The following is a 24,613-nucleotide window of genomic DNA, read 5'->3' as shown; positions in this document are numbered from 1 at the left end:
GAGGGCCGAGATGGTAGGGGGAGGCAAGGTGGGACGCGGGAGCCGCTCCTTTGGCCCGAGGAGAGCAGTCGAGGACAAAGCCAGATCTAGGGGCCCATATTCACAGACTCCAGATTGTGGGGTGTGGGTTCAGGGGGATGCAAACCATGTGTACTTGTTGGCACGTGAAGTACAGGGAACGGAGAGCTGGGTCCGGGGGTGGGGGGCAGTGGGAGGTGCACCAGATTTGGGTGTCTGGCACTGAGCTGTTTAGGAAGCTGGAGCTTAGGGGGGTGACACAGTAGGTCTTTGTGGAGGTGCTGGGGGATAGAGACCAGAAGCCTGAGGAGGAACTGAGCTGCCAACTCTGGATTCCCTTGGGTGTATGCATAGGGTGGGCAGGTGTGATGACAGACCGTTACAAAGGTGATCATGGTCGCATTCGGCAAGTCCCCCCTAATTGGGCATTGTTATTATCCTTAGAGCGAGATGGGGGGTGTGGGGTATGCTGCATTTGAGAGATCTGGGCTGTCAGGGCCGCATTGTAGGGAAGCACAGGCCTGCCTGGTCTTCTAGAGGTTTCCAGGGATGTTTGGGTGGGAGCTGGCGGTCCCTGCGCCTCTCATACGTCAGAGGGTGGGTGGACTTCACACTGCCTGTGTCAGGAGGGGCTGGAGCAGAGCCTCTGGGTCTCTCCGGGGGTCGGGGACTGAGGACAGGTTCTGTGGGGGCAGGAGGGGCCTGGGCAGGAGCCGTGCAGCCCCTGAGCCTGGCCCTGGGCTCGCCAGCAGAAGCAGGACCGGATCGAGGGCCTGAAGCGGCACATCGAGAAACATCGCTACCACGTGCGCATGCTGGAGACCATCCTGCGCATGCTGGACAATGACTCCATCCTCGTGGATGCCATCCGCAAGATCAAGGACGACGTCGAGTACTATGTTGACTCGTCCCAGGACCCCGACTTCGAGGAGAACGAGTTTCTCTATGACGACCTGGACCTCGAGGACATTCGTGAGGCCCGGGGCTGGCCCGTGGGCACAGGGCAGTGAGGGCCGGGTGGGGGGGCGTCCCAGCTTGTTAAGCACGCCCCCCCCTGCCCCCACAGCACAGGCGCTGGTCGCCACCTCCCCCCCCAGCCACAGTCACATGGAGGATGAGATCTTCAACCAGTCCAGCAGCACACCCACCTCCACCACCTCCAGCTCTCCCATCCCACCCAGCCCGGCCAACTGCACCACAGTGAGGACGCGGGAACACGGCGTGCGGGAGGGGGTGGGGTCCAGATGTCCTGGATCCAGGCCGTAGGGCCATAGAGTGTCAGTGGGGTCCCTGGCCAGCGGTGGAGGCCTGGAAGCAGGGCAGCTTAGGCAGGGATCCAGGGCTGGATTCCCTAAGGAGAGGGGCTCCTGGGTCTGGAAGAGGCTCCCAGGAGACTAGGACCCTGGGTTCCCCAGTGAGGTTAAGGGCACAGGTGCTGGAACGGCCCTGGGAGGGTTGGTTGGGGCCTAGAGGTGACACGGGTTTCCAAGGGCGCCTCCCCTCCTTCAGGAAAACTCTGAGGATGACAAGAAGAGGGGGCGCTCCACGGACAGTGAAGTCAGCCAGGTGGGTGTGACTCTGTCATTGGTTCTCAAGCCCTGAGGAGGGCCAGTGTGAATGTGGACTGAGGGGATGGCATGTGGCACCTGCCCTGTGCGTTAGAGGAGGATGTAGGTTTGTCTGGTGTGGGAAGGGGCAGGTGACACGGGTGAGTCAACACCAAAAGCTTGCAGGTGGCTAGAGGTGGTCCAGCTGGGTCAGGCAGAGGGACCCCCACCTTGTAGAGCCAACAGGCTGGAGAGGCGATAGGTCTGAAATCGAACAGGTTTCCGTGGGCCTCGTCACAAGCCTTGGCTGTGCTATTGACGGGATTTTTGTCCTCCCCGAGTGAGCCCCTCCCCACCCCCCCACCCCCCACCCTGCCAGCACAGGGCCAGAGCACACACTGTAGGAAGCACTGCTCTCATCAGGAGGCGGTCAGGCAGGAGCCTGGTGGCTTGTCACTGATGAGGCTTGTGTAGGACTCGGGGGACCAGGAGGGAGTTGGTCTCAAGACCCCTTGATGTGTGGCATGCGAGGTGCCAGGGCGGCCCACCTGAGGACAGGAGTGCTGGTTGGCCAGTAGCACTTGCCTGGCAAATAGCTTGGCTGCGGGGTGTGCCCTGGGCACTTCATTCCTCTACTTTCTGGGGTGGGGGTCAGCGGTGGCCCCTCAAGTTGCTTTTCTGACCCTTTGGGTGACATTCAGAATTACTGGCCAGTTCTAGGCTGTTTTTCCTCCTTCTCTTGGACTTGTAGTTGGGTCCAGCTGGTCCCATACCGAGTGCATTCGTTAGTTTCTCCCCTGTCATCAGACTTAGTCTGTCAGCGGGTTCGTCTCCCTGATGCGCAGGCTGTGGCAGCCCTGTGGGATGTTGTGCAGAGGCGTCCACACGGGGTGTGGGACGCTGGTGTGGGCTAGAATGCCAGTGTTCTCGGCATGAAGGTGGTGATTGCAGCCTGGAGCGTCAGGCCACAGGAGGGGACAGCTGGGGGCAGCAGGCCCAGCGAGGACCGTGGAGCCCAGCTTGGGGGAGGGCTGTGTGCGGGAGGCCTGGGGGACCTGCCAGCCCACTGGGTCCTGATCCTCTTCTCCCCCACCCACAGTCTCCAGCCAAAAATGGCTCCAAGCCCGTCCACAGCAGCCAGCACCCTCAATCCCCAGCTGTGCCGCCCAGCTACCCGTCTGGCCCCCCGCCCGCCGCCTCCGCCCTGAGCACCGCCCCTGGCAACAACGGGGCCTCCACGCCAGCAGCGCCCTCAAGTGCCCTGGGTCCCAAGGCCAGCCCAGCTCCCAGCCACAATTCAGGCACCCCCGCCCCCTATGCCCAGGCTGTGGCCCCACCGGCCCCCAGTGGGTCCAGCACCACTCAGCCCCGGCCCCCCAGCGTCCAGCCCGGTGGGGGAGGGGGCGGCGGAGGCAGCAGCAACAGCAGCGGAGGGGCAGGCACCGGCAAGCAGAACGGTGCCACCAGTAAGCAGGGGGGCTGTGGGGGGTGGGGTGGCCCGGGGGTGGCCCGTTGTCACTCCCCCTTCCTTCCTTCCTTCCCCCAGGTTACAGCTCGGTGGTGGCAGACAGCCCGGCCGAGGTGGCTCTCGGCAGCAGTGGGGGCAACAATGCCAGCAGCCAGGCCCTGGGCCCCCCGTCTGGCCCCCACAACCCCCCTCCCAGTACCACGTGAGTGTCTAGCTTCTATCCTTGCCCTGGCCTGCCGGGACCTCTTCCACCTACTTGGGTGCCGGTCCCCACGTCCCTCCAACATCAGTCCCCGGGCTGTGCCCTATGCAGCGTTCCAGGCACGCCTTGGGTATTTAGGATTGTTCCTGGAGTCCCCACACAATCCCTTCTCTGTGACCCACACCGGGCCTTCCCGACTCCCCTGAGGGAGCTGTGGCTCCAGTTCTCAGGCCAAACCTTTGCTGTGCGTCCCTGTCTCAGAAGATTGCCCCAGAAAGATTCTGATCTTCGAGGGACGCAGGCAAGACCTGCTCCCTGGGTCTGCTTGACTGCCAGGCTCTAGCCGGGCAGCCCCAAGTGGGGGGCATTCTGTTCCGTGGGTGGAACGCTCCCTGCCCACACCCCCCTCTTCCATGGACCACTGCACAAGACTGTGTGTTTGCTGATGAACCCTCAGCCACACGGCCTGTGTTAGGGCCCCCAAGAATCCAGGCTCCCCAGCTCTGTGGCTCTTAGAGGGGAACTGACCCCCAGGACTGGACGCCCTTATGGGTCCCCACCTTCTGGGCTTCCCCCCCCCCCTTTTTTTTTTTTTGACTCCCTCCCCTGACCATCAGTCTCTCCTATGCCCTGAGTCCTCTCCCCTTCTCCCCTTCCCAGGAAGGAACCCAGTGCGGCAGCCCCAACAGGGGCTGGGGGTGTGGCCCCAGGCTCAGGGAACAACACAGGGGGTCCCAGCCTCCTGGTGCCGCTTCCTGTGAACCCCCCCAGTTCTCCGACACCCAGCTTCAGCGAGGCCAAGGCAGCTGGCGCCCTGCTCAACGGACCCCCACAGTTCAGCACCGCCCCGGAGATCAAGGTGGGCCCCAAGCTTCTGTGTCCTGACGCCGTTGTCTTCCCTGTAGGTGTTCACTGTCCCCTTCCTGCAGGTCTCCCTACCCTGTCCCTCACTCTGTGTAGCTCTGGCTTTCTTTCCCCTTCGCCTGCTTGCTTTTTCTCCGGGTCTTTCCCTGCCCCCTGCACCTTCCCCTTTTCTCGGGGCTCTTCCACCGTCCTGCCCTCAGGGCCTGCCAACTCTCTCTTCTGCTCCTGGTTGTACTTGCGCTTGTGCTCTCTGGCTTCCCCCCAACCATCTCTGTCCCCAGTCCTCCCTCCTTCACACACCCCACCATCTAGCTCACTACCCTCCTTTACTGACATCCGCTCTGGGCCATGCTTCATGCTGGGTGAATGCACCCAGGTCCCACCTTCTGTGCCGGAAGCCTCATGTGACTGTAAGGGGGTGGGGGGGCAGAGGGTGCTGTGGCCCCACATAGGTGTCTCTGACTTGACCTGGGGAAGATACCCCAGCAAGGCCTCGGGGGGCACATCTCTAAGGGGGACAGATCTCCAGGGACCCAGAATGGGAAAGGTTAATGGAGGAAGGAGGGGTTCTCCTGTGCCAGAGTTCTAGGAGGGGCTGACATCAGCACAAAGGCTCCGCAGTAGTGGGGAAAGGAGGCTGGCTGCAAGGCTGTGGTGGCAGGGTGTCCATGGGGAGGGCAGTGGGGTCCTGAGCCCCTAGGTCTGAAATGGGAGCAAGGTACAGAAGTGACTTCCTGGGCTGGTGCATTTAATTAATCTCAGTTCCACAAAGAGTCTAAGTCCCACACTGCCTTGTGCACTTTCATCTGGAGAAACCCCCAACTACGAGGGGGCTCTGAAAGGCTTGGTATCCTACTGAAGCTCTTGGAATGGCTTGTGGCCCAGAGCAAGCACTCTCGCTTCAGACGTACTCTGGCTGGGAAATTCACGGAGTGAGCATCTTTTTGGAGAGAAGGGATCAGTAGCTTTTAGGGTGTTGAAAAAATACACTGGGTTCTGACGAGAGAAGGGACAAAAAGGATGTGGCTAGGAAGGTCCCTCTGGGGCTACTGAGAACAGGATGGAGGGAGGAGGGGGTGGGAGAGGACAGGGACATTCAGGGCCCGCACCCCAGGCCTGGTGACCGGGCAGTGGGGAGGAACAGGCGGACTGCGGGTCAGAACCTGCCCCAGTGTGGCATTGGGCCAGCCTCTTAACCAGCGAGTGAGGAGTGGAGTTTCCAGAGGCAGCAGGAGACTGACCCTGGTCCTACACTGGCCAGAGGCAGGGTGGGTGGGTACAGACCCCGCCCCTCAGCAGCGCCACTTGGGAGTGGGCACACTTGGAGAAGGGCGTGCTGCCGGGTGTCCCTGTGCACAGCAGAGGCCACACTCACTGGGCACTTCTGTTGGTGGATCCCCACCTCAGGGCTAGGGCCGGCGGGGGGCCTTTGCTCGGTGAGCGATCCTCCTGCAGAGTCGGCAAGTGGCGTACCAGCTCTCCCCTCTCCCCAGGCTCCTGAGCCTCTGAGCTCTCTCAAGTCCATGGCAGAGCGGGCAGCCATCAGCTCCGGCATCGAGGACCCTGTGCCAACACTGCACCTAACCGAGCGAGGTGAGGGTCTGGGCGAGGTAGGGGTGGTGTGGTGAGGAAGGGCAGGCCCCACACCGGCCTCACCCTGCCCTCCCCTCCCCTCCCCTCCCCTCCCCACAGACATCATCTTGAGCAGCACGTCCGCGCCTCCAGCCTCAGCCCAACCACCCCTCCAGCTGTCGGAAGTGAACATCCCACTGTCACTGGGGGTGTGTCCACTGGGGCCCGTACCCCTCACCAAGGAGCAGCTGTACCAGCAGGCCATGGAGGAGGCCGCCTGGCATCACATGCCCCACCCCTCAGACTCCGAGCGTATCCGGTGAGGGGCTGGCACCCAGCGCCGAGTGTGAGGGCGGCGGCCATGGTGGGGATCAGGTTCCCCGGTCCTGAGAGGTCAAGTAAAGCTTGCTGGTGGTCCTCCTCACTACTGGGCACCCAACTTGGGGCTGTCCACTGTGGGGGGCAGGGCTGAGGAGTTCACTGTTGGGGTGACCAGGTGCCCAAGAAGCTCCCATTCACCTGAGGTGGGGGGGGGGTCTGGGTTTGCACCCACCCCTGAGACGGCAGGGACTGCTGGGCCCTGCAACTAGTCCTCCTGCTCCTCCACAGGCAGTACCTCCCTCGGAACCCCTGCCCGACGCCCCCCTACCACCACCAGATGCCACCCCCACATTCGGACACCGTGGAGTTCTACCAGCGCCTGTCCACCGAGACCCTCTTCTTCATCTTCTACTATCTGGAGGTACAGCAGGGCCCCCGGGGCAGCCTCGGGCCCCCCGGCTTCGCCGCCACCGCCGCCGTCCCCCCTCGGGCTGGAGGGGTGAGGTGGGTGCCCCTCTGCGGCCCCTGGGACCGCACCCCCTCCCCATCCCTAAGTCCTGTCCCTCCCCGAGGCAAACCTGTCCCCGCTCCCACTGCAGCACAGATATGTCCGCCTTGGGGTGGGGGGCTAGGTTGGGCCACTGCAGGGGGGCCCCCAGTTCAGTCTCCCGGCCTCACACTGCTCCCTGGAGGCCACTTTGCATGACCCCAGGGAGTTGCCATAACCCCCCCTGCATCCCTCCTGGGGGACCTTTCCAGAATGCCTCCTCTCAGCTCTTCACGCATTAGTTTCTCTTCCTTCTCAAAGCCTCTCTGAAAGCCATTTCCTCCTCCTGACCAGCATTGGTATGTTCCGTGCCCCAGCCCATCCCCGTCCGCCCCATCCAGCCCAACTTCGGTCTTCGGCGGGGCCCGGGGTCAGCCCCGATGCTCTGTGCCCCTCGCCCCCACCGGCTTGGGGGCCCCCTGATCCCCGGCTGCACCCTTCCTCCCCCAGGGCACGAAGGCACAGTACCTGGCAGCCAAGGCCCTGAAGAAGCAGTCCTGGCGATTCCACACCAAGTACATGATGTGGTTCCAGAGGCACGAGGAGCCCAAGACCATCACTGATGAGTTTGAGCAGGTGAGGGCCCCTCCCTGTGCCCCACCCTGCCTGCGGGCCGGCCCCCCTCCCACACCCTCACCTGCAGCCAGCTCTGTCCCAGGGGCCCTCACCTCCACCTGGACCACTGTCCTCTTCATCCTGCCTGCCAGTGGCTCGTCACCCCTCAGGGCCCAGCCTAACCGTCTGCCCGGAGGGGAGCCTTTCCCAGCCCCAAGGTCCATGCCTCTGCCGGGCACCTGCTCAGGCACGGTGGCACGTGTGGCTTCTCCCACCTCCGAGCACAGGTCGCTTCACACAGGGCGCTCGACGGTCGGTCTCCTTCCCCTCCTGTCCCCCCACACCGGGCAGAGCGGGGGGCTCACTAGCAAACACGGATGGGGAAACCGTTTTATTTAATGACTTTCCTATGTTCTGATAACTGGAAACCCCCCACTTGCACACCACTGGGGCCAGACTACATGGCTCTAGCTAGGTGACCTTGGGCAAGTCATTTGAACCAGTCTCCATTTCCTTACGTGTAAAAATGGGGTTAACACACCCACGTTACACAGTTGTTACAAGGATTAAATGAGTTAATGACCTGTAAGTACCTAATGGCGCCTGCTCCCTAGTAAGTATCACTGGTGTACTTTGTTTCAAATAACTTAAAGGCCATGTTCCAGTGCTTTCTTCCAAATCTTTGCCTGATGCCAAGTATTGACAGGGTCCTTGTCCTCAGAACTCGGTTCCCCTCCCCCCCTCCCCCCCTCCCCCGGTTCTTTCAGGTTCTTTGAGCAGTTCAGACCTTCATTCAGAACCAGTCCCCTGCTTCCCCCCCCACCCCCAACTGCGTCTCTGACACTGACCAGACTTACTGTCCCATCCTGGTTTGGTCCCAAGTAACCTTCCAAGTACCTTTCAAGGCATCGATCCTTCAGCAATACCCACCCCAGCACTGTCACCAATAAAACGTCTGTCCCGACGGCGTGCCTGGATATGGACTCAGCCTGTTCCATTCTCTAGGACGGGGGAACGGTCGCAGGGTTTTGCGAAGACTAGAGGCTAGGCCAGACTTCGAGCACCAAGCACCAGCTCAGTGCTCAAGCTGCAGCCGTCGTGAGAAGTCCTAGTTCACTTTGTAAACGAGGCCAAGCCTCTAGCGCACGTCCTCTCTGTGCCTCCATTTCTTCTAAAGTGGGCAGGATGACCTTTCCTGCCCAAGAAGAGGTTGGTGAGGGTGGAGGGAGTCAGCTGGTGCATGCAGGGCCCTGGGCCCCGCGCCTGGCCCCTCCTTGGCCCTGAGATCTGTCCCCTAGGTCTGTCGGTCCAGCCCAGGTCCCCAGCCACCTCTGCGTCCACTCACTGACCACCTTCTCCCCTGGCCAGGGCACCTACATCTACTTTGACTACGAGAAGTGGGGCCAGCGGAAGAAGGAAGGCTTCACCTTTGAGTACCGCTACCTGGAGGACCGGGACCTCCAGTGACACCGGCCCCCCCCCTCCACCCTCCCCTCCCCCCCGCATGCTGATCCCCCTGCCCAGGTGAGGGCCTTGCCCTGGGAGACTGGGGGAGGCCCCAGGCCACGGGGCAGCCCTCATCCCCAGGAAGCAGCCCCACCCTGGGGGCCCGGGGGCGAGGGCTGCCCCCTCCTCCCCTCCCCAGTGAGGGACATTTTTTGGTAAACCTATTTTCATTTTGGAAAATATTTATGAATAAATAGTTTTATATGACGGCTGGCAGCTGCGGCCTCTCCTATCCCCCCAGGAGTCCGTAAGCGCTGGGGTCTTGTTGGCAGGGCGCCGGGCCCACTGGGGGTTGAACTGGGAGTTGTACCGCCCCCGCCGTTCGTCCATCTCCACAGGCTGTTCCTCCGGGGGGGCCGTGCCCCTCACTCGGGCCAGCAGGGCCTCTGCCCGAGCACGCTCTGTTGCTTCCCGCCGGAGACGTTCAGCTCGAAGCTGGTCCAGGGATGGGCGTCTGGGGGCACAGGAGTCTGGTTAAAAAGCTCATAGGCCCCAGAGTGCCGCCCCCCCGCCCCGCCAAGGAGGAGCTGCCACCTGGACCCCGTGCCTGCGGGCCAGAAGCTGGCTTCATGCAGTGCGTTAAGACCTCAGCCTCCCCCTGTGTGGGCTCCTACCACCCCCATCTTTAAGAGCAGCGCTCTCGCTCTGGAGGGGCACCCAGCAGCAATCAGCTGTGACGATGAGCACAGCTGGGGCCTCAGTTTCCCCTTCTGTAGAAGACAGGAGACTGTATGCCAGTTCTGCTCAGGGCTTTGTCCTCTTAGGGACACAAACCTGCTCTTAGTGACCCCGTAGTTCTCAAACTGGTCTCAAGGACCCCCGAGAGCTTTGTGTGCCTGTGGGTTTTATCTGTTACTATTTAGCATAGAAGGAGCAAAATCTTGAAAACGAGGCAACATCCCTCGATTTACCACAGCAGTGTCCGGAAGCCACTGCACACTCAAGACTGAAAGTTCGCTGCTCTGCAGACCCCCAGACACGGTGCCCAGGCCACCTCTCTGCCCAGCCAGCCCCCGACGCCGCCCGCCCAGCTTCCTTACGCTTCCGGCCGCTGCTTGTCCGGCCCCTCCTTTCCCTTTCTGCTGTGACCACCATCACCACTGTGCTGCCTCTTCTTCTTCAAGTGCTTCTGCATCTCCCGCAGAGGGTCCAGGCGCTGCTTGATCTTTTCATCTGGACCTGGGCCAGGTGGGGGCGCCCCCCGCCCTGGGGGGAGCTGGTACCAAGGCGGTTGAGTCTGGGCTTCTGCAGCACTCTGGCCCAGGTATGTGAGGATCCCCAGAGCTTTCTCCTGCCTCTCCTGAGAGGACAGAAAATAGGGAGGTGCGGATGTCAAGAATGGCTCTCGCAGGGAGGCCTACAGGGGATACCAGGACGCCCAAGCCTCCCGGGCGAGGCAGAACCAGTTTAGCCAACAGGTGCTGGAGAGAGGTCACGAGCCAGCTCTGCTATGTTCTAGGGACACAAAAGACCAGCACAGGTGAGCCTCCAGCCCTGGGCACAAGTGCAGGTTCAGTAACAAAAAGCACAGAAGGGAAGGACAGGTGGTGTTCCTGTAGGGTTCAAAGGCAGGCATCTTTGAGGATATAATTTGAAGACAAAGCAGCAAGCAAGGCGCAAAGGAGGGAGGCAAGTTCAGAGTTGGGTGGGAATCCCCGAGTAGGCAAGTGACAGGATCCGCTTTACGCCGACAAAGCTCCTGGACACTTCCCAAACCCCAACAGGGCCTGGACGCCAGGCCAATGGGTCTGCAACTAGCAGCCACTTCCAAGTGGCTGCAGGCTTAGAAGTGCTGTTTATTGCCATCTGAGTGCTAGGTTCCGGGACCCCTCTGGGTCCTCTTTATCAGCTCACTTAATCCCCCACCCTGTTAGTCACACGGGAGGACAGACGCCCCCCCCAGCCCCACCCATCACTCATGAGGTGGGAGCCCAACTTACTTTCTCCTGTCGCTTTTCTTCCTCGTACTCTTTGTTGCCTCTGGTCACCCCTTTCCCTTCCTCTAGCAGCTCCCGGAATAGGTCCACAGGGCCGGGAGTCGGGGCTCCTGCCTCTGCTGCTTCCAGCTCAGGTAGTGAGTTCTGACGCCTGGCTTTCTTCCGTAGGAATTCTGTGCGGGCCTGGGGAAGAGTCAGTCACAGGCACAACATTGAGAACCTCGATGTGATTCACATAGGTGTGACGCTGGACCACAGAAAACGCGGTCCTTAGTGCTGGGGGTCCAGAAGAGGCACCTGTCCCAGCCCGCGGAGGGCGTGGGGGAATGCGGGACACCTGGTTTGTAAGTTGCCTCCTTCCCCAACAGTCAACCAGCAGGGTTCCCAATCTCGGGTGGAGACAAACAGCCCAAAGTATGCCAACAGGCGATCTGGATTACAGGCAGGGCTCCATCCACCACGGCGTGCAATCTCTACCAATAGGTTAATTTTAAAAGCCCAGCCCATCTCGAGGTGCAGTCAGCTTTGAGGATCAGATTCACTAAAGAACAAAACTACGTATAAGCAGGAGGTTAGGAGTTACACGGAAAGCCCCTGGAGCGGGGAGGGCAGGGAGAGGGCTCGCCCCACAGCTTCAGAGACTGCAGGTCAAATGCTCTGCACCGGGCGAGCATACAGTAGACGCTCAACAGGGAGGTTGTGCAGGCAAACTAGTCCGAGTTTCCTTGAACTGCTCAGGGGTTCACTTTTCACAGGCCGCTACTCTGTACCAGGCACTCTTCAGCCTCGCGAAAGACACAAGTGGGGGACACCAAGACAAAGCGGAGGCCTAGGCGGGCCCCGCACGGTGGACACAGTCACAGGTGGACACGCGCCTCCAGCGGCGCCCAACCCCTCCTACCTCACGGGATGCACCGCGCCTGCGCGCCACCCCCACTTCCGGCCAATCCCAAAGCGCCTGCGCGATCGGCCCGGGACTCCCCTCCGGCCGCGCTCGGGGCTTACCTCCTGCTGAGCGAGCAGCACTCTCCGCTCACGCTCTTTCTCCTCCTCCCGGGCCTGAGCCTCGTCACGCCGCACACGGGCGACATTGTCTTTGTTCCGGACGTGCCAGCTCTTCTTGGGCAAGATATTCATGGCGTCGTAGCCGGTCACCCACTGGCAGGCCCGCCTCCAACCACTTCCTATTGGCGGGAGAGTGCCCCTCCCTATTGTTCCTGTTTTAGCTACGGATTGGGCCTGGGCTGGTTGCCACGCCCCCAAGTCCGTAAGGAGAGCTGACTAGCTGAGATGCCCGAATTTGGGTTGGTGTAGCCTAGCGACCGCCTCCTACCAGGGTTCTGAGCCAATCACGTGTCCCCGCGCTGAAGCTTACCGGACGCGGCCGCTAATTGGCCGGCTCGTCTGTCAAGTCTTGTCGAGGCCAATTCACTTGATTGGCTTGTGCTCGACTCCTCCCCCGCCCCCGCTGCAGGATGCGATTTACAAACAACTCTCTGCAAGCTGGGCGGGCCATCTTTATTGATAAAAGAGAGACGTTCACTGGAGTCCAAGGGTGGGGGAGCTTCAGAGTCCTGGGAATCCCCGAATCCCAAGGCTGTTAAGGGCATGGGTTTTCTCCACTTCCTCCATTTTACAGATGACGTGCCGGAGGCTTACAAAGGGTCTGGGGGGGCAGGTCTGGGTCAGAAAGTGGGACATCGTTCTGAGCAAGGGTAGGGGAGGTCAAAGAGCCCCGCTGGCCGAGCTCAGTGCCACAGCGCGTTGTGCCAGGAAGACCTTATTCTGCGCCTCCTACGTAAAGGGTAAAGGGAGGTAGAGGTGAGACGCCTCTCCCCACTGTTTCTTTCCATATCCAGGACCCATTCCCAGGAACCCGATCTGGCTCACCGTCTCTATCTGGCGTTTGAGCTCAGAGATGAGACGTCCATATGAGTTAGCCAAGACCAAGGTATACACCATCAGGATGCTGGAGGAGACAGCAATGGAAGCCACACCCGAAACGCTCTTAGACTATCTTCAATGCATGGCCCCTTAGAAACCAGAGACCTGGACCCCCAGCCTCCTCCTTCCTCAGACCCAGGAGTCCGGGACCCCAGCCGCCTCCTCCTCCCTCAGACCCACAAGTCCACGCCCCATCCTCTCCTCCTCAGACTCAGGAATTTGGGTCCCCAGCCCCTTCCTCTCTTAGAAACAGGCAGCGGGGGCCCCAGAATACACGAACTCAGACCTAGGAGTCTGGGCCCGCTCACCTGGAGATTAGTAGAAGAGGCACAGCAAAAGCCTGGGTCCCCAGGAAAAAGAGAAAGTTCTGGGTGATCCGAGGGAGACTGGAAATTGACTCAGGGATCTTGGCCCAGATGGACGACTGACCTCGGAAGGGGCCACACAGCTTAGAAGGTGGGATCCTGAAGAAGTCAGAGACAGTGCTCAAGGATGGTCAAGATTCAGAATCCTGGATGACAGCGAAGGGATGGAGGGAGGAAGAGGCAGGCGCCTCTCACACTTACAAGAAGATGCTATAAAGGACGGGAACAGCAGAGATGGTCAGACCCAGAAGAAGGACCAAGGGGAAAAAGAAGTTCACTGTGGAGGCCCGAAAGGTGCGGGAGGCCGGAGAGCAGGTGGAGAAAAGGGTGAACTGGGGGGAGAAGGGGGAAATCTGAGACACAAGAAGCTGAGCCCTAGCCTGTCCTTTCTCACCATCCAGGAGTCTGGGTCCCTGGTGCCCCCATAAGTCCCTAGACCTTTGCTGCTATCAGACCCAGGAGTCCGCGCCCTTCTTTCCTCGGACCGAAAAGACGCCCTAGACCCCTCCTCCCACATCCAGAAGTCTGTCCTCCAGACCCCTCCTCTCTCAGGATCTAGTGGTTGGGGACCCTCGCAACCCGCCTCCCCCAGGACTCAGAAGTCCATCACACTCCTCACCTTCTTGAAATAGAAAAGTAGCAGGAACTTGACCGTGTTGAGCATAGGTAGTAAAGGGCAGAAAAAACTCCCTACCCAGACCACCGTCTGCGCGTAGATGAGTCCCAGCACCTCGTCGGGCACCTGGAACTCCTGGGTTCCCACCGTGCGTCCCAGCGGCCCGGGACAGAGGCCACAGAGCAGCCTGAGGGGCGGGGCCGGGCCGAGTCAGAGGCGCCTCCACCGCCCCACCCACCAATCAGAAGGGAGCAAGTCTGAGGAGGGGAGGAGCTTTCAAAGTCCCGGAGGGGGTGTGCCCAGAGGCGGGGGCCCAGGGCGGGGTAGGGGCGGGGCCAGAAGGAACTAGGTGACAAGGGGGCGGGGTCTGCGTGTCTGGGCGGGATTGTGAAAGGGGCGGAGCTATCGCGAGGGGCGGGGCTCTCACTTCCGAGGAAACTGGATGAGCAGCATGACAGCCAGTCCAGTCAGCAGATCAAAGATCAGGAGTTTGTACATCTCCTGCCCCAGCCGCGTCTCCCAGCACTGAGGAAAGAAGTCACGTGTCAGAAAGACCTCAGGACCCAGGAAGCTAAGGGCCAAGCATCCAAGTCTCCAAATCGCAAGCCTATGAGATCCTTGCAATCCTTTCTCTGGGGATCCTCAGTTTTCTCGAACATCCCTACCCATGTCCTCAAGAGGAGGGGCGTTCTAGCACTTTAAACCTGGAGTCTGGACCCACCCAGCTCCTCCTCTCCTTCAGGGGGGCCCAGGGTTTGGGGCCCCTCTCTTTCCTTCTCACCGGTAGCTCTTTGTACTTGTAGCCACAGGTTTTGCACTCCTCAGCCTCAGCATTGCCCCCGCAAGTGATCTGATTCCAAAGAGAGAAGAGCAACACCAGCAGGGAGGCCAGGCGGAGAAACACGGTCCTGGCGGAGCCGATGGAGGGAAGGGAGAGGAAGGGGAATCAGCCCTGACTAGTGCTCACCATGTGCTGGGCCCCTCCTGTGCGGGACACACTCACCATTCTCCCCATTTCACAGATGAAGAAATTGAGGCTCTGTAAGAGTCAGGATCTGAATACAGAGCTCACTGGGCCCCATATCCTGGGGACTTCCGTGCCTTATGAACTACAGCCAGCGCCCTTCAGACCAGCCCTGCCATCATCCCCCCACCCACCCTGCAAAGGCTAGAACCTGAGCAGGATAAAAACAATCTGGCGGCTCCTAGTATAGCCTTCCAGCGGGGCGATGAGCTTGAACACAGGTGGCAGCAAGAAGTTGACCCCAGAGATGAAGATGGACGGAAGGTAATCCACCCCAAGCTTCACCAGTGGCATCTGCTGGACAAGGGGCATCTCCTGCGAGAGAAGGTGGACCAAGCAGAGAGGCTCTGGGGTTCTGGAGGAGCGCCCTCCCCCAGCCTCTTCTTCCTTCAGCGCCCCGAAGGCCGAGGTCCGAACATACACCCCCCTCTCCAAGATCGCAGGAACTCTAGACTTCAGGCCCTGCAACCTTGGAAAGGTGAGCCCAGGCCCGCAGGACTCCCCTCCCCCAGGACCCTCCGCACCTGCAGCTTCACAGTGGCCCCTGTAGCCCAGTAGACCCCGTAGAAGGCTGCTCCCAGGAGCGCAATCACCAGCAGATTGAGCAGAACCCGCACCGACCACACCTTGGCTTGCTGGCTCAGGGTCCGCACTGCTGCCTGGCGCCGTACCACGGCCTCCTCCAGCTCCACCTGAAGCCGAGAAAGACGGGCATTTGGGCTCAGTCCCCCCCAGGCCCGGCCGGTGGTCCAGAGCCCCTGCTCAACTTGAACTGATACAGCACCGTCCCTCTGAGGACTGCTGTAATCCTTGTCCCAGCCCCTCCATGGTCCTCTAGGTCACCATTTAGAGCTCCCGGCCCCGCCCCCCCAGAGGCCCACCCAGCACCACGGGCCACGCCCCCAGACTCCCACGCCCCGCCCCTCCGAGGCCCCGCCCCGCGCCCAGTTCCCGGTTGCTGGCCTGGATCTTACCCCGAGGAGCTTCAGGCCCCGCGGCCTTCCTGCTGCTGGCTTTTCCCTGTGCCCTTTGACCTCAGGCATTAATCTTGTGGCCTCTTCCCAGCCCCCTCCTTTCCCAAGGCTCGCCTCCTTAGAAGAAAGCTCCAGCCGGCATCTCTGCGAGCCGCATCCCTGGGCGAGGCCCCGCCCCCTCCGGTCCCTGTGCGGGTGTAGACCCCCACGCGCACCTGCAGCTCGTACAGGATGATGCGATGGCGCAGCCGCACGTGGACGTCCCCACGGAGCCCGAAGTCCCAGGCGCTGAACACGCGGTGGCTGTAGCTGGTCAGGGCCCCGGACTCAGCCAACAACGTCTGTTTCAGTCCTGACACGGAGCTAAGGGGGGGAAGGGCCAGGAGACAGGATGTGGAAGGTCAGCCCCCTCCTATGGGACAAACGGAAGACGAACCCTAGGGCCTCGGGCATCTGGCGAGCTGCTACCTAGCAGAGAAGGAGTCAGAGACCAAGAGAGAGATTCAGGGGCAGACTCGGGAACACAGACACCGGAGAGACAGAGAAAGACAGAAACCCAGTAGAGAGGGACAGAGCTCCAGAGAGAAGGGGACAGGACCCAGAGTGAGACAGAAAAAGACCCTGGGGAGAGACAGAAATTTAGAGGGGACAATGAGACCCCAAAGGGGACAGATTCAGAGGAAGGGGGACAAACAGTGAAACAAGGAAGAGGAAATCTAGAGAAAGGAGTCAGAGACTCAGAAGGACAGATGTCCAGAGAAGAGGGTTGGGGGAGAAAGACCCAGAGAAAGGAGGACAGAGACTCGGAGAAGTGGGGCAAAGACCCAGAGGGGGGACAGACACGCAGAGAAAAGCGGTCCAGGGGGCTCCGTCTCCACATTCACCGGCCTGGCGTGCGTGAGCCCCCAGCTCCCCTTCCATGGACACCTATGGAAGGACTGACACCTGGTCTCTGCCTCCACCCGTGCCCTTTTGAATCCATTCTGTTGTTGTGCCCGTGGAGCCCTCTTTTTATGCAGATGAGACATTACTGCCCTTTAAAACCTATCCGACAGCTTCTCCTTGTTCTGACGTTTAGGCCCCTTCATCGCACAGCCAGCCAGCGCGCACCTGACCCAGCCCCCACCTACTTGTTGAAGCTCAAATCCTGCCCCTCCCCCTCCACTCCCCCCCACCCCTGCCTTTCGAGTCTCAGAACACTCCAAACCTCTTCTCACCACAGGGCCTTTGCCCTTGCAGTTTCCAGTGCCCGGAATGCCCAGGTCTTAGCCGCTCACCTGGCCCACTCCTTCTCATCTTTCTGGGCTCTCTGCACGGGTCGCCTCCTCAGATAGTCCTTAACTGACCGCTCCATTTAACGAGGGTCCCCGCCCGTTCTCTATCACGGGGTGGTGGCGAACTACGGGGCCAGTTTTTGTAAATAAAGCTTTATTGGAACACGGCCACGTGCACTCACTTACTTACTGTCGACAGCTGCTTTAGCCGGACAACAGCGGAGTTTAATTCACACGGAGACTGTGTGGCCGGAAAAGATGAAAAGATTTCCTATCTGGCCTTTATCGAGAAAAAATTGCAGCTCCCTGTCCTATCACCTCGATCATAGCATCCCATCTGGTTTCTAGATGGGGCTCCCAAACTGAAATAGCTGATTGGCTTTTTAAAAATTTTTTAAGTATTTATTTTTGAAAGTGAGAGAGACAGAGTGTGAGCAGGAGAGGGGCAGAGAGAGAGGGAGACACAGAATCGGAAGCAGGCTCCAGGCTCTGAGCTGTCAGCACAGAGCCCGACACGGGGCTTGAACTTACCGTGAGATCGTGACCTGAGCCAAAGTCAGACGCTTAACCGACTGAACCACCCAGGTGCCCCTAGCTGATTTGCTTTTCAGCAGAAAATTGGCTTTTTATTTATCTCGCAGTTTACCTCCCCTCGTGAACTGTGAGCCGCACAAAGGTGGGGGACCTTCATCTGGTATCCCTGGGCCCTGGCACAGTGCCTGGAGTTTAGACGGCACTCCACTTTATTTTCTCCTCCCCTGGGAGAACCCCCAGGCTTGCCTGAATGCCAGCGAGTCCCACGTTTGCGTCTCCAGTGCAGACCGGACTCCAGAGCCCACATGTGACTGCCTAGTCATCATTCCCCTCGTGTGTCCAAAGCCATCTCAGAATCAGCCGGCCGAAACCACACCCCCCGCGGGTGCTGCCCTTTCCACAGCTCGCCCCGTCCGACCACAGCGCTGCCCCTTCCAGAGGCTCAACACCTGGAGTCATTCCTAACTTCCCACCTCCCCCCACCCCCCAACCCACCAGTGGTTGGGAATCCTCTGGGCCCTGCTCAACAGGCATGGAGAACCTCCCTCTTCTATGCTGAACAGGTGAAAGCAGTCCACGGTGTTGACACAAACCATGGTGGGGGGGGGTTGGGGGAGAAACGTGGGAGCTTGAAGAGATCTTCAGGGGCTTCTGGAGGCTGGTCAGGTTCCATTTCTTTTCTTTTTTTTTTCAAGTTAAAAAAACTTTTAATGTTTATTTTTGAGAGAAAGAGAGAGAGTGAGCAGGGGAGGGGCAGAGGGAGAAGGAGACACAGAATCCAAAACACGCTCCAGGCTCGAACCCGATGCGGGGCTCGAACCCACGAACCATGAGATTGTGACCTGAGCCAAAGCCGGACGCTCAACCGACTGAGCCACCCGGGCACCCCATGTTCCATTTCTTGATATTCATGGGAACATACCAAGCCCTACCCTCTGGTTTCTGCATGTTTCTGGATATGTGTGGTATTTTTAAAGTGGAAAATATAGAGGGGTGCCTGGGTGGCTCAGTCGTTTGATCCCCCGACTCTTTTTTTTTTTAATTTTTTTTTCAACGTTTATTTATTTTTGGGACAGAGAGAGACAGAGCATGAACGGGGGAGGGGCAGAGAGAGAGGGAGACACAGAATCGGAAACAGGCTCCAGGCTCTGAGCCATCAGCCCAGAGCCCGACGCGGGGCTCGAACTCCCGGACCGCGAGATCGTGACCTGAGCTGAAGTCGGACGCTTAACCGACTGCACCACCCAGACGCCCCAGATCCCCCGACTCTTGATTTTGGCTCAGGTCATGATCTCATGGTCCGTGGGTTCGAGCCCCACGTTTTCTGTGCTGACAGCTCAGAGCCCCCTTCAGATCCTTCGGCCCCCACCGTCTCTCTGCCTCTGGCCCACTGCGGCCTGCGCGCGCGCACTCTCTCTCAAGATAAATAAATAAAGACGTGATAACGTAAAGACGTGCAGGCGTCACCTGATGCCAGGGTGGGAATCACGTTGCAACACATAAATGTATCAAATCAGCACCTTGAACACCTTAAACTTACGCAGTGTGATTTAGGTCAATGATATCTCAAGAAAGCTGAGGGGGGAGGCTAGAAATTCAATAGGAGGGAAGGAGGGAAGGGAGGGAAGGAAGGAAGGAAGGAAGGAAGGAAGGAAGGAGAGAAAGAGATCCGAAATTGACCCCTGCCACCACCCCAGCCCGGAGCAAACCACCACTGTCTCTTGCCTGGATTATCGCCACAGCCCCGTCACTGTTGCACCTGCTGCTTGCGCATCCCCGACTCTCCTCCCTTCTCTCCTTCTTGCCCCCCCTTCTCCCTCCTCCGTCCACCACAGAGCCAGAGAGGAAGCCTTTTGAAACCTAAATCAGATCGGGGTGATCTGCTCAAGAGCCTGCAGTGAGTCCCCTGGCGCTTGGAGAGCAGCCACGTCGTTTACGGAGTGGGGCGCATCCCCCGTGGCTCTCCCCACCTCCCCGTGCACCCTCCGCCACGCATCCCTGCTCCTGCCTTGCTCTGGCTGTGCTCTCTGCCTGCAGTGCTCATTCCCCGGGTATTTCTCTGACCAGACCCCTCACCCCCTCAACGCCTTTATTTAAACATCTCGTCTCATCCAGGCATCCCTGGGGGACCCCTAAATGCAGCAGCCTGGCGCATTCTCACCGACGGCCCGCCTCACCTGCTGCATCTGTGTCCGGAGCCCCCGTCACCTTCTAACACACCGTGTCGTTGACTCATTTACGGCTTATTACTTATCACCTGTCTCCCCCTGGTAAACTGTCAGCTCCCTCAGGACAGGACTCTGTCTGGTTTCTGTTTGTGTCTAGAACCACGGCGGCCGACACGTAGTAGGTGCTTAATAAACAGCTGTTGCCGGAACGAGTGAATCACCCGTTTGTTTCCTACAAAGCATGCTCCCCTCCAGAAAAGATGTCGTTAAATTTGTGTGGTTAAGATCTTACCTTCCCGCTCTAGACTCTGAAGCCACGGGAAGGAGAAGCTTCCCAATTTGTCACTGGTCTTTAGCACGAATGAAACGTTTTTAAGTGTGATTTCAACTCCAACTGAGAGAAAAGGATCACGGAGGGAGACTCCGGATTCTTGGGGAGGGGTCTGCTAGCACCACGACTCCCTCCCCGGGGTCCCAGGTGTCACTGACCGGTGGAGGATGAGCACCAGGTGCAGAAGGCCAATGACAAAGACGGAGCACAGGTAGGCGACCGCTAGGTGTCGGCGGGGTGGGTAGAACCCATAGAAGAGAGGAGACCATTCTAGAAAACCCTGCCGAGGGAAAGGTCACCGTGGGGCTAGGCAATGGGGGGTGGGGCACCCAGGCTCGGGGGGGTGGTGGGGGGGTCTCCCAGGGACCCAGGCACTCACCACTCCTGAGAGCAAGCTGAAGAGGTGGGTGGGGAAGGTGACTAGGCCTTGGGGGTCGGGGTTGTAGAAGCCGCAGGGTGAGGAGGTGTCAGGGCCAGGGGGACCCGGGGGCGTCCCCTCCAGCCAGGTGGGCAGCAGTGTCATGCAGGCCTTCAGCACGGACGCCAGCACGTTGAGAAGCAGCAGGAAGCGGAGTAGCGAGAAGTAGGACTCGGTGCCGGCGCCAAACTGGCCTGCAGGGGGCGCCACAGAGGCGGGGGGCTGCTTTCTGAGTCTGCAGTCCTGGCCCTCCTCCCTCAGAACCGGGAGTCCTGGCCCCCAGCCCCCTCCTCCCTCAGACCCAGGAGTCCAGACCCCACAGCCCCTCCTCCCTCAGACCCAGGAGTCCAGACTCCCAGCGCCCTCCTCCATCAGTCCCAGGAATCAGGCCCCCAGCCCCCTCCTCCTTCAGACCCAGGAGTCCTGGCCCTCAGCGCCTCCTCCCTCAGACCCAGGATCCTGAACCCCAACCCCCTCCTCCCTCAGACCCAGGAGCCCAGGCCCCCAGCCCCTCCTCCCTCAGACCCAGGAGTCCTGGCCCCCAGCCCCCTCCTCCCTCAGACCCAGGAGCCCAGGCCCCCAGCCCCTCCTCCCTCAGACCCAGGAGTCCTGCCCCCAGCCCCCTCCTCCCTCAGACCCAGGAGTCCTGGTCCCCAGCCCCTCCTCCCTCAGACCCAGGAGTCCTGGCCTCCAGCCCCTCCTCCCTCAGACCCAGGAGTCCTGGCCCCCAGCCCCCTCCTCCATCAGACCCAGGAGTCCTGGCCCCCAGCCCCTCCTCCCTCAGACCCAGGAGTCCTGGCCCCCAGCCCCCTCCTCCCTCAGACCCAGGAGTCCAGACCCCACAGCCCCTCCTCCCTCAGACCCAGGAGTCCAGACTCCCAGCCCCCTCCTCCATCAGACCCAGGAGTCCTGGCCCCCAGCCCCTCCTCCCTCAGACCCAGGTTTCCAGACCCCTAGCCCCTCCTCCCTCGGAGACTAGACTCCCAGCCCCTCCTCCCTCAGACCCAGGAGTCCAGACTCCCAGCTCCCTCCTCCATCAGTCCCAGGAATCAGGCCCCCAGCCCCCTCCTCCTTCAGACCCAGGAGTCCTGGCCCTCAGCGCCTCCTCCCTCAGACCCAGGATCCTGAACCCCAGCCCCCTCCTCCCTCAGACCCAGGAGTCCTGGCCCCCAGCCCCCTCCTCCATCAGACCCAGGAGTCCTGGCCCCCAGCCCCTCCTCCCTCAGACCCAGGAGTCCTGCCCCCAGCCCCCTCCTCCCTCAGACCCAGGAGTCCAGACCCCACAGCCCCTCCTCCCTCAGACCCAGGAGTCCAGACTCCCAGCCCCCTCCTCCATCAGACCCAGGAGTCCTGGCCCCCAGCCCCTCCTCCCTCAGACCCGGGAGTCCAGACTCCCAGCCCCCTCCTCCCTCAGACCCAGGAGTCCAGACCCCACAGCCCCTCCTCCCTCAGACCCAGGAGTCCTGGCCCCCAGCCCCCTCCTCCATCAGACCCAGGAGTCCTGGCCCCCAGCCCCCTCCTCCCTCAGACCCAGAAGTCATGGTCCCCCAGAACCTCCTTCCTCAGACCTAGGAGTCCTGGCCCCCGCCACTCCTCCCTGAGATCCAGGAGTCCTGGCCCCCAGCCCCTGCCCCACACCCAGGGGTCCAGGCCCTTAGCCCCCTCCTTCCTCAGACCCAGAAGTCATGGTCCTCTAAGACCTCCTCCCTCAGACCCAGCAGTCCAGACCCCTCAGCCCCTCCTCCCTCAGACCCAGGAGTCCAGACCTCCGGCCCCTCCCCCCTCAGACCCAGGAGTCCAGATCCTCAGCCCCCTCCTCCCTCAGACCCAGGAGTCCTGGTCCCCAGCCCCTCCTCCCTCAGACCCAGGAGTCCTGGCCCCCAGCCCCCTCCTCCCTCAGACCCAGGAGTCCAGACCCCTCAGCCCCTCTTCCCTCAGACCCAGGAGTGGGCCTGCCCCAGCAGCCTCAGCCCTGCCGCACCCCCGATCCTTTTCAGCGTCCACGCCCAGGGCTGCAAGGTGTGCAGGCGTTCCTGGGTCTTCTCCTTGGACCGCCGAAGCCGTAGGGCCCACTGGGCCACCCTGGAACCCGATCCCTGGGCCACTTTGTCCCTGGCATGGCTCTGCCTGGTACAGAAACAGATTCAGAGACAGAAAATGAAGGGCCTGGCAGCCCCGAGTGGACACCCCCAAACGGCGAAGCACCCCGCCAGTGGGACCGGGCTGGGATGCTCTCCAGCGATAGGAGCAGACACGTAGGAAGCCAGGCGGAAATCAGAGGGTGCAGGGGTCTACTGGGAGTTTCAGAACAAGCACGCTCGCGCCGTGCTCTTTAGGGGTGCGCCCCCGGGAGGAAGGCAGGGAAGTGATCGTCACACAGGTCTGGGAGATCATCACACAGGACCTGTGTGGGGAGAGGGGGGTGACAGGGGCACGTGGGGGTGCTCCCCAGGGCGGAGTCTCCTGCCCCAGGTGCAGCCTGCCCGGGCGCTCGCCGTGGGAGTACTCCCGGGCTGCGCAGGGTGCCTCATGCACTTGTCTGGAGGCAGGTATCATAAAGGAAAAGTGAAAAGGAAAGGTTTGGTTGGGCGTTTGTCCCTGTTCCTGGCGCGGAGCGATAAAAACCCTTGGGAGACCAAGTGAAGAGATCCTGGTGTCGTCTGCAGCGGAAACGAGGTGACTTTTGGACTCCAGGTAAGGGCGGGGGGGGGGGGGGCTTGCCAGGGAAACCACCCGCAGGTGTGGAGGGGGAGGGGCTTGGAACCTGCAGCCCCACCCCCGACCTCCCGGGGGAGCAGCGGGGCTGGAGGCGGGGTTCGATGGCCCTTGGCCCAAGATTTAATCAAGCCCGCCCGCGTAGGGGAACCTCCATAAACACCCGAAAGGAAGGGGTTCAGAGAACAATTTCAGGACGCGGGGCCCCGTCCTCAGACGGCCCTGGCACTTGCTTCTGACGTCGTGCAGCTCGGGGCTAGGAATGCACGACGCTCTCGCGCCTTCCGAAAGTTCCAGCGCCGCACTTTGCTTTGAGGAAAGAGCCACATGGTCTGAGCTTTACGCCAAGCGGGCTTAGGAAAGGTTTCCTGGGAAGGCTGTACTCCGGACAGCGCCGGGAGCCCCTTGTTGGCCAGGCATCATCCCCCAGCCCGGCCAGCTCTGTGGCGGCAGGGAAAGGAGGAGCAGTGACAAGCGTCAGTAGGCAGGAGACAGACACAGAGACACACATCAAGCAGAGAGGAACACACAGAGAGAAAGAGCGAGAGCGGAGACAGAGAACGTGAGCCCGGAGGCTAGAGAAGGGAGTCCCAGGGTCGGGGAGGCAGGACTCCCCGGAGTCAGAGAAGCAGGGACACAGGCAGGGGGAGACGGAGGACACCGCGTAGACTCGGCCCACAGCTGGGTAGGAAGCGGGAGGTGAGCTTCACCTGTGGGCCCGGCGGGCCTGCATGGGCCAGGGGAGTTCCCTGGAGGGGATGGGTTCTCCCAGCTCCTTTTGGGCGCCTTCGGCCATGGCCTGGATGTTGCTCTCTCCATCTTCTTCCTCCTCCCCCGATGCCCCCCAGGGGAGAACCCCGGGTCCTCGGTACCGAAGGGTGGCGGCACTGGGGAGCTCATTCAGCACAGAGGAGAGCGAGGGGCCTGGGGCAGGGGAGCGGGGGCTGGGAGGGTGCAGGACTCGCAGCCCCCAGCCCCTCCTTCCTCAGACCCAGGAGTCCTGACTCCCCCCCAGCCTCTCCTCCCTCAGACCCAGGAGTCCTGACCTCCCCCCCCGCCCCTCCTCCCTCAGACCCAGGAGCCCTGAACCCCATCCCCTCCTCCCTCAGACCCAGGAATCCTGAACTCCACACCCTCCTCTCTCAGACCCTGGAGTCCAGGCCCCCAGGCCCTCCTCCCTCAGACCCAGGAGTCTTGAACCACAGGGCCTCCTCCCTCAGGCCTTGGAGTCTGGGCCCCCCAGCCCCTCCTCCCTCAGATCTGGGAGTGCAGGACCCAGGGCCCCTCTGCAAGCACCCAAATGTGGGCCCCCCAGGGCTGAGGAGCCCATTCTTCAACTTCCTTTTCTCTTATTCAGGAGTTTGCAATCCTCACCCCCCCCCTCCCCCCCGCTCCCCCGAGACTGGAATCTGGACCTCCAGACCCCTCCCCAGGACGCAGGAGTCCCACGCCCTGGTTCCCTTCCCCCACCCAGAAAGCCAGGAACCGAAACCATCCCCCTTCTGCCCTCTGGACCCTGGAGTCCAGGCTTCCATTCCCTGCCTCCCTCAGGACGCCCCCCCCCACTCCCCCCACCTGCTCTGGCCCCCCGGGGTGCCGGCCAGCCTCCGGAGGAGCCCCAGGCCTCCGGTTCCCACGTCGGGCCCGCTTCCATGGCCCCAGGTGCGACTGTTTCCGTCTCTAGCGGCCGGCTGGGCGGGGACTGCCCCAGGT

The 24,613-nt window shown here is 61.1% G+C and overlaps 3 protein-coding genes across 12 annotated transcripts in view; 1 reads left to right on the top strand and 2 right to left on the bottom strand.

Annotated features, from left to right (window-relative positions):
- The window catches only part of CNOT3 (CCR4-NOT transcription complex subunit 3), a 14,443-nt gene extending 5,636 nt beyond the window's left edge, over positions 1–8,807 (top strand). For 2 of the 8 annotated variants that reach the window (XM_043600118.1, XM_043600117.1), the window contains exons 8-18: positions 771–990; positions 1,085–1,218; positions 1,528–1,584; positions 2,665–3,031; positions 3,112–3,235; positions 3,896–4,094; positions 5,593–5,692; positions 5,792–5,990; positions 6,281–6,413; positions 6,990–7,115; positions 8,463–8,807. In XM_043600118.1, the coding sequence (XP_043456053.1) occupies positions 771–990; positions 1,085–1,218; positions 1,528–1,584; positions 2,665–3,031; positions 3,112–3,235; positions 3,896–4,094; positions 5,593–5,692; positions 5,792–5,990; positions 6,281–6,413; positions 6,990–7,115; positions 8,463–8,561 (1,758 nt within the window). In that variant the 3' untranslated portion in view covers positions 8,562–8,807. Of the gene's footprint in view, positions 1–767; positions 991–1,084; positions 1,219–1,527; positions 1,585–2,664; positions 3,032–3,111; positions 3,236–3,895; positions 4,095–5,592; positions 5,693–5,791; positions 5,991–6,280; positions 6,497–6,989; positions 7,116–7,861 lie in introns of all 8 variants that reach the window. The other 6 variants (XM_043600116.1, XM_043600115.1, XR_006300269.1 and 3 more) reach the window with 5 other exon arrangements.
- On the bottom strand, positions 8,765–13,571 carry LENG1 (leukocyte receptor cluster member 1). 3 transcript variants are annotated; one of them, XM_043600139.1, is made up of 5 exons: positions 13,466–13,571; positions 11,543–11,721; positions 10,541–10,720; positions 9,641–9,900; positions 8,765–9,054 (listed from the first exon to the last, which is right to left on the bottom strand). In XM_043600139.1, the coding sequence occupies exons 2-5, from the start codon at positions 11,672–11,674 to the stop codon at positions 8,784–8,786; spliced, it is 843 nt and encodes a 280-aa protein (XP_043456074.1). In that variant the 5' UTR covers positions 11,675–11,721; positions 13,466–13,571; the 3' UTR covers positions 8,765–8,783. The 3 variants fall into 3 exon arrangements, with proteins under 3 accessions (XP_043456074.1, XP_043456075.1, XP_043456077.1); XM_043600140.1 differs by lacking the exon at positions 13,466–13,571 and adding an exon at positions 12,790–12,903; XM_043600142.1 differs by lacking the exon at positions 13,466–13,571 and adding an exon at positions 12,428–12,492.
- Positions 12,035–24,595, bottom strand: TMC4 (transmembrane channel like 4). Its single transcript, XM_043600120.1, has 15 exons — positions 24,476–24,595; positions 23,611–23,824; positions 22,167–22,312; positions 20,147–20,379; positions 19,926–20,047; positions 15,676–15,823; positions 15,011–15,178; positions 14,638–14,801; positions 14,244–14,370; positions 13,890–13,987; positions 13,466–13,649; positions 13,048–13,178; positions 12,790–12,945; positions 12,428–12,506; positions 12,035–12,331 (listed from the first exon to the last, which is right to left on the bottom strand). The coding sequence occupies exons 1-15, from the start codon at positions 24,552–24,554 to the stop codon at positions 12,263–12,265; spliced, it is 2,118 nt and encodes a 705-aa protein (XP_043456055.1). The 5' UTR covers positions 24,555–24,595; the 3' UTR covers positions 12,035–12,262.
- Between the last annotated feature and the right edge of the window lie 18 nt (positions 24,596–24,613).

The sequence above is a fragment of the Prionailurus bengalensis genome, chromosome E2, assembly GCF_016509475.1.
Source record: "Prionailurus bengalensis isolate Pbe53 chromosome E2, Fcat_Pben_1.1_paternal_pri, whole genome shotgun sequence".
NCBI lineage: Eukaryota > Metazoa > Chordata > Mammalia > Carnivora > Felidae > Prionailurus > Prionailurus bengalensis.
The sequence above is the reverse complement of the archived record's forward strand: the minus strand, read 5'-3'. Positions and strand labels throughout refer to the sequence as shown.